At 51.6% G+C, this 8,327-nt stretch overlaps 1 protein-coding gene across 1 annotated transcript in view; it reads left to right on the top strand.

Annotated features, from left to right (window-relative positions):
- Nucleotides 1-2,753, top strand: part of LOC144720814 (homeobox protein Hox-B8-like) — a 16,017-nt gene extending 13,264 nt beyond the window's left edge. The window contains exon 2 of the mRNA XM_078597883.1: nt 2,339-2,753. Within this exon, the coding sequence (XP_078454009.1) occupies nt 2,339-2,655 (317 nt within the window). The 3' untranslated portion in view covers nt 2,656-2,753. The remainder of the gene's footprint in view (nt 1-2,338) is intronic.
- The last annotated feature ends 5,574 nt before the right edge of the window (nt 2,754-8,327 follow it).

Raw genomic sequence — 8,327 nt, 5'->3', positions numbered from 1 at the left:
GTTAGCTGCACAATATAGACATTATGTCATTGTAAACACACGACGAATGCCATTGATTAGAGCACCTTCCAACAAATACGCCCGAGAAGTTACGATGCAATGACGACATCTCTCCATAGAAGACAAAGACAATGCTCCCCAGTATAGCCTCAAGAGACTTTCGAGGCAAGTGCTGTTCGCGGGCACACAAATGAAGGCCTGGGGAGGGGGGGGGGGTGAGCAGCACCACGCCCGGCCGCCTTTGTCTCCCCTCGTACTCATTTGAGGCTGAGTCGACCCAGGGAAGGCCTGGCGCGATGGTGCGTGGACTGCTGGCCCAGGGCTTGAAGCGTCAACAAGGCCTCGGCATTAGATTGTCATTTTGGGCCATTGTCACGTCTCGATCGTCTGGGGAGCGCGCGCGCGCGCGCCTCCTCCGTGCGCGCGCGCGCTCGTTGCGAGGGGGTGGGGGGGGGGTGCAGGTGGCGTCAGCGGTCAGCGTGTTGACCGCTGCGAACCCGGCGCGCCCGAGTTCGATCCCCGCTCGCGGACAACGCCGTTGACGATTCGCCCGGAACGGTCTTGGGGGACGCGCTTAGCGGCGTTCGGCTCGGCAACTCAAACGAGCAGTCGGTGCGGTGTGTAGAAAACACCCACACTCGGGGGAGACAAAGACGGCCGGGCGTGGTGCTGGCCACCCAAAACCCGCCCTCGCGTGCAGTGCCGGCCTTCATAGGTGCTTGCCAACAGCACTTGCCCCAACTGTATGCTGAGGCTATACGGGGCGGGGGGGTGTGAATCTTTGTCTTTGTTGTTGCGGTGGTGCCTCCAGACGTCGAGAATCACTCTGAGGCTCCTTCCTCTCAACGCGGTTCCTCCGATGCGGGGAGGACCGCGACCTGCGCCGACTGAGCGGCCGCGTCGCCCTTGGTGACGATGGCAGTCACGGTAGTGGTGCTCCACGTGTCCGCGTAGGGATCGGTGTTCAGTTCACGTGGGCTGCGTACTGTGCGGAAGAAGTTCAACGTACACACTTGCGTACGTCGCACGGATGATCCCTACCAGCAGTAGTCATTGTCGTGGTGTGTGTGTATATCGATAGACAGGGTGGCCCAAATGTCTGGACACTTGGGGTTATTTCACTATATTAACGTTGGCAAAGTCCTCAAATTCATTTCAAAACAGGATTCGTGCAACGTGCATTCGCGTGTGCGAGTCGGTTTTGAAAATGTGTTAAAATACATTAAATAACCCTCCCTGATTTGTAAAAAAAATGAGGATAATAACCCTGTTTATCCTGACGTTTGGGCCACTCCGTATATATAAACAGTATATGTGCAGTATATAATGATGTTGAAGGGCAGCATTGACTAACAGCGGTTGCGTCGCGTTGAAGGGCAGTATTGCTTGGCAGCGACTGTGTCGAATAGGGCAGCAGCATTTACTGGTAGCGGATAAGTTTTCTAGATTTGAAGCTTTCGTGACTGCAAGGATTCATATCAAATGCTTGATACAGCTGTCGTGGCTGTGACGGTTCCACCTGAAGACGGAAGCTTGTGTTGCCTCCGAAACGTCGTGATTTTTATTTTATTTTACTTTTAATAATTTTTATGTTTTACCTACGTGACTTTACCGAAAAAACCTAAGAATACGGATAAGTTTTGTTCTCGAGTCCAGCAAGTGCCCTTAACGCGTGGGGCGTTCCCTTATGCCCGCGGCTGCGTCGCGGCGAAGGGCAGCAGAAATGCTGCCCGCGTGGTCGGACAGCGGCTACGGTTCGTGTGAGGGCAGTAACCATGACCGCACGCGAGTTGCGGTGTTGTAAAAAGGGCAGCAGATATTCTCCAAAGAGATTTGTAGCATCGTCAGGCAGAGGCTGTTTCAAAACTTAACAATTATTTTTTTATTTCACCAGGTAAGTCCCCACTGAGCTACGTAAGCTCTTTTTAAGAAGCGGCCTGGCCACACAAATGATAAGCTCAACAAAAGTGGCTTATCACGTAGAAATATCTAGCAGCCAAATGCTCTAAGTGCATGTGGATTCTCAATGTGGAGGGGAAAACCGGAGGACCCGGATGCAAACAAAGAAATCCACGCGACCACGCGGGGAAGATTTCGCGTCTCTCTCCCCGTGGTCGCGTGGATTTTTTTCCGGGTCCGCCGGTTTTTCCTTCCGCATTTAGAATCAACATCACGCGGGTTCAGAGTATTTGGCTGCTAGAAATGTTCTCGTGATAAGCCATCAGGTGGCTTCTTCAAAATAACGATGTCGCAGCTCAGTGGACCTTAACCACGTAACATAATCAAAACTTGCTCGTGCCGTAGTTCATTCTGCTGTTCGTGTCCGTGTGTCTCGCAGTGGGACCGGGCAGGCGACGTGGCCGCCAGACGTACTCGCGCTACCAGACCCTGGAGCTGGAGAAGGAGTTCCTCTTCAACCCGTACCTGACTCGCAAGCGGCGCATCGAGGTGTCGCACGCGCTCGGCCTCACCGAGCGCCAGGTCAAGATCTGGTTCCAGAACCGGCGCATGAAGTGGAAAAAAGAGAATCACAGGGACAAGTTTCCGGCGAGGAAGGAGGACATGCTGCTCAAGGAGCCCGACAAAGCCGCCGACGACGACAACTCTGCGGACGAGGGCTCGGAGGGCACCTCGAAGAACGAGGATGCGGAATGACGATTGGTGATGATTGGTGATGATGACGATGGTGATGTAGCAGCACGGTAGGGGGGGGAGGGTGTGGCGCGGTGTGGCGATTCCGGAAGCGTGAGGGCAGAGCGCGCTTCGTTTGTTCTCCTACCCCCCCTCCCCTCCCCTCCCTCGCACCTCCAATGAGCACGGTTTGCTACGTACGGTGCGAACGAAGTTCAACATCAGACGTGTCGCCGGATACGTGACCCCCCCCCCCACCGGCTCTCAACTCGTCTGGCGGTGATCTACGACGGCGACGATCAGAGAGCGAATCGTTTGCCTGGTTCGAACGGGCAAAAAGAAGAAAACAAAACAAAAACCCCAACCTTAAATCTGGCCTCGTCAAATAATAATAATGATGGTCGTGATTATTATACCCGCTCTGTGAAACAAAACAAAAGTTGCAGTGTGCGGATTGCGATGTCTGTGCGTGTGAGCGTGTGCGTGTGAGCGTCTGCGTGTGAGCGTCTGCGTGTGTTTGGGGAGCGGTGGCGCAGCGGTTAGCGCGCTGCGCCACGAATCCGGCGAGCGGAGTAAAATGTGGATACCCGCTCACGGCCACCAACACCAGTGACAGCGATTATCCGAACTGGGCCTTGTGCCTCCCGTAGGTCGACTCAGCCTTAAATGAGTACCTGGTGCAGTGTGTAAACGTGGCCACCTGGGAGATGTCGGCGGTGGGGGCGTGGTGGTGGCCACCCTTCGCGCGCAGTGACCTTCTTAGGTGGTGTTCGCTAACAGCACTTGCCCCAACAGTCTGTTATGGCTATACGAGGGATCTTTGTCTTTGTGTGAGCGAGGCGTGTGTGAGCGGTGTGTGTGTGTTTGTGGGTGTGAGTGTTTGTGTGTGTGTGAGTGGTGTGTGTGTGTGTGTATTTGTGTGTGTTTGTCGTGGTGACGTCAACGCCACTTAGTGGCGAATGGCGGTTGTGTGTGTTTGTGTGTGTGAGCGAGGCGTGTGTGAGCGGTGTGTGTGTTTGTGTGTGTTTGTGTGTGTGTGAGCGGTGTGTTTGTGTGTGTGAGCGATGCGTGAGTGAGTGGTGTGTGTGTGTGTGAGCGGTGTGTGTGTTTGTGTGTGTGTGTGTGAGTGTGTGTTTGTGTGTGTGTTTGTGTGTGTGTGCGTGTTTGTGTGTGTGTGTGTGTTTGTGTATGTTTGTGTGTGTGTGTGTGAGCGTTGTGTGTGTGTGTATTTGTGTGTGTGTTTGTGTGTGTGAGCGGTGTGTGTGTGTGTGAGCGGGGTGTGTGTTTGTGTGAGCGGTGTGTGTGTGTGTGAGCGAGGCATGTGCGTGTGTGTGTTTGTGTGTGTGAGCGGTGTGTGTGTTTGTGTGTGTGTGTGTGAGCGGTGTGTGTGAGCGGTGTGTGTGTTTGTGTGTGTGTTTGTGTGCGTGTGTGAGCGGTGTGTGTGTTTGTGTGTGTTTGTGTGTGAGAGCGGTGTGTGTGTTTGTGTGTGTGTGTGAGCGGTGTGTGTGTGTTTGTGTTTGTTTGTGTGTGTGTGTTTGTGTGTGTGTGTGTGTGAGCGAGGCGTGTGTGAGCGGTGTGTGTGTTTGTGTGTGTGAGCGGTGTGTGTGTTTGTGTGCGTGTGTGAGCGGTGTGTGTGTGTTTGTGTTTGTTTGTGTGTGTGTGTGTTTGTGTGTTTGAGCGAGGCGTGTGTGAGCGGTGTGTGTGTGTGTGTTTGCGCGGTGTGTTTGTGTGTGTGTGTTTGCGCGGTGTGTGTGTTTGTGTGTTTGAGCGGTGTGTTTGTGTGTGTGTGTTTGTGTGAGCGAGGCATGTGCGTGCGTGTGTGTACACGCGACGTCAAAGTGCATTAAGGCGGGACGTGGCGCTGATTTGGGGAAGCGGTGGGTTCGGAGTGGTCTGAACTCGTGTGTTTTGATGGTGGACAGACCCACGGTGGGTTATCAAGCTCGCGTGGGGGTAGGGGTCCAAACAACGACACACACACACACAAAGGTTGGAATCTTTGGTATTTTTTTTCTTCCAGAGGTGGTCGAATGAAATCAAGGCTTAATTTCTCACTCGATATTTCTGCCCGGAACGCTGCTATGGGAGCCGCCTTGGAATCGTAGACAACAAGGGTACGCGCCAGGGTTGCCCAAACTCGTTCCGCGTTGCACGCGTCCGATGATTGCTAAGCGCGTGCCACGTGACGTGCTTATCGCCACGCGTGCCACGTGTGCACGCACGCTCGGAGCACGCGTACGCACGCACCGAGATCTCGATCTTCGATCGTGCGTCACGTGGGACGCGTGCCGCGAGTTAATTCGTATTTGAATGGGGAGAAATAAGTAGCGTAGTGGTGGCGGCGGTGGCGGGCCGCGTGGACTAGAGTTTGGAAAACCCTGGTATAATCGAATCATATAATTGGACCATGTAGATATGATCCTAGAATTATACGAACAGGTTTAAAATGCCGACCATCTGAGGACAATAAGGACGCGGTGGTGGTTCTGCCCAATACATAATTCGAGGTGACGTCCAGGACTTTCTGTGCTCTGAAATTAAGAACCGGGTATTATTTTGGGGGTGGCGGACGTATTTGACCGTGGAGTTCTTGGACCTCCCCGTTCTTGAACTGGGACTCAAAGTGAGTTGATTGGAAGGCCGTGCAGGAATCTCCACTGCAGGATCTCTGTGAATGAGTCGACGGATTTTGTTGTTTTGTATCGAAAGATTGAATTTCGTGCCCAACAACATGAGCTACCTAAACATAAAAAAAACATTTTATTTTATATATAATATAGTTTTTGTTCCTTCTATCGACGCATTTAATGCATGTTCATAATAAGATATGTTTATTTTATCTCTCTCTTTCTTATTTTACAATTATACCACTCGTTACGATCAAGCACTCGTTAATCAGAACAAGCCACGCGGAAACGTGCACACTCGTATAGAGAGATTCGTCGGAAGCGATGTAAATCCACACACACACATGGACACACGAACAAAAATAAATATTCAACAACAACAATAATATATGTTACGTCGTTTTATTTGTTTTGTATATTTTCTGTGAAGGTTTGGTCCGTCTGAGAGGAAGACGCGCCGTCCGCTCAATAAAAACAAAAATTTAAACAAAAATAAAAGCGTTCACAAACGACCAACCACGAAGCGCATTGTTTGAAATGTAAACAAACGGTACCATCTAGGCCCACCGTATCATAATCCTTTGTGAAACTATTGTAATAAAATAATACAGTATCCACGCTTTGCGCTAACAGTGGCGCAAAAAAGATGTTAATTTGAATTTTAAAAAATCACATTTTGCCACCAAAACTGCCTCACTGCGCAAGTGTACAACAGCATAACGTTTCGGGCAATGGCCCTCCTTCAGGACAGCGAGAGCATACAGGCCGCACTCTACAGTAATGTGGTGGTGATGGTGCTGCTTATATACACAGACAAGACGAAACTTCCCCCCCCACCCCATCTATCCTGAACACGCTGTGCTGTTAGCGAGCACCTGTTAAGGGCGGCACAGCACACCACGTGGTGTGTGGCCAGCTCCACGCCCCGGCCGCCTTCGTCTCCCTAGTGGCGGTGTTTACGCAGCGCGCCAGGTAGGTGTTAATTTTGAGGCTGAGTCGACCCAGGGGAGGCACAGGACCGGTTGGGATATTCGCCATGAGCATTGGTCGCGAGCGCTGGTCGGGTTTGGCAGCGCAGCACGCTAACCGCGACGCCACCGCTCCCGACACACAAGACAACGATTTCCCCGTGAAGCCTGAACTGACTGTAGGGGCAAGTGCTGTTAGCGAGCGCCTATGAAGGCCGGCACTGTGGCACACGAGGGTGGGTGGCCAGCACCACGCCCGCCCGCCCGCCTTTGTCTCCCTAGTGGCGTTACTTACGCATCGCTCCAGGTACTCATTTGAGGCTGAGTCAACCTAAGAGAGGCCCTGGATCGATTCAGATATAATCGTCACTGGGTGTTGGCCGCGAGCGGGAATCGAACGCGCAGCGCCGCGAACCACGACATACAAACAAACACACACATTCGGACACGCGACTTTTCAATGAATCATATTCTCAGGTTTTTTCGGTAAAGTCACGTAGGTAAAACATTAAAAGTAATGAAAGTAAAATAAAACAAAACAAAAATAAAATTCACGACGTTTCGGAGGCAACACAAGTCTCCGTCATCAGGTGGGACCGTCACAGCCAGATTAGCTGCATTTTCAATGAAGTTGACGTGATGTTTGTACCCCCGGGAGAGTGTCGACGGAAGGGTCTTAAGAGCCCCTTCGTTGATGGTCACCGCTTGAGAGTCGCACCCTCGGGGCCCGGAGGGCGAGAGCGCGTCCGCTCCCTCTTGCGTCTTGGCTGATGTCCATTCAGAGCTGCGCCCACCACGAGATGGGGTGGTGGTGGTGGTGGTGGAAGTTTGCACCGCGTTGTGGCGCTGAACTTCCCTCCGTTCCTTTGGACGCAACACAACAACAACAACAACAACGCATTAGCACAGGTGGCTACGTAGAGTGCGAAAGAACGTCAACATACAGTGCATGCAACAACATGTACCGCCAGACAACGTTATCTCCGTCACAAAGCTGTGCCTCCACGTACACTCCTCGTCAAGCTGCAAAGCCTTCTGGAAGTTTCATTTCACCAGTTGAGGCCTACTGAGCGAATTAGCATATTTTTTTTCGGACACGACCTGGCCACACAAATGATGGCTTATCGCGCGGAAATTCACAGCAGCCAAAAACTCCGAACGAGTGATGTTGCTTTTAGATGTGGAGAAAAAACCCGGAGGACAATCCAGACGAGCACGGGGAGAGAGACACGCAAACTCTTCCCGTGTGTTGCGTGAATTGTTTTTATCTGGGTCCTCCGGTTTAACACCTCCACATTTGGAATCGGCATGCACTCAGAGTATTTGGCCGCTATAAAATCCCATAGGGGGGAGGGGCGGGGAGAAACGAGTCAGACTCTTTATACTTGAAGAATCCGATGAGTTATTAAGCTATTTTTCACAAATGTCCAGTAGGGACGGGTCAGAAAGTGACAACAAGCCTACGAAAACACGACAGCAGTGAAAAGTATAGGAAAGGTAAAGAAATCAACAACAAAAAACCCCAAATAAATATATACCAATATTTACACTCTTTGTTTCTTTCGGTAAAGTCCCGTAGGTAGAAATAAAATAAAATAAAACAAATCACGACGTTTCTATCGCTACACAATAAATCTTCATCAGGTGGGACAACCACAGCAAGGAAATGCTGAAATGGGCGAGAGAGATTCCTGCAGTCACGAAAGCTTCATACCGATATTTACTTTACCGGTTTAAACCCACTGAGCGATTTGCTTTCTTTTTTTTAGTCAGAAGCATGCAAAGGCAACTATAATTCTCGTTGTATTTTACCAGGTAAGGCCATAAATATATATTGTTAGAAGCGAAACCTTGCCACAAGTGATAGCGGGGTGACGGGGAGATCGTGCCCGGTTCGGTGCCTCCATTTGCCCACCACTGATCAGGAAACCGCTCGCGTGGCCTCACCACAACTCCCTCCGCTCCTCCTCCGCCGCGAGTCGCCTGATTAACGTCACCCGCCACCCCCACCCCGACTTTGCTACGGCGCATTGGTCGACCGCACCGCACATGGACAGCATCACATGACGCGCGTGCATTCGTCCGGGATGGAGCAGGAGGA

Source organism: Lampetra planeri, chromosome 1, assembly GCF_965212315.1.
Source record: "Lampetra planeri chromosome 1, kcLamPlan1.2.h2, whole genome shotgun sequence".
NCBI lineage: Eukaryota > Metazoa > Chordata > Hyperoartia > Petromyzontiformes > Petromyzontidae > Lampetra > Lampetra planeri.
This window is presented reverse-complemented; position numbering and strand designations above follow the sequence as displayed.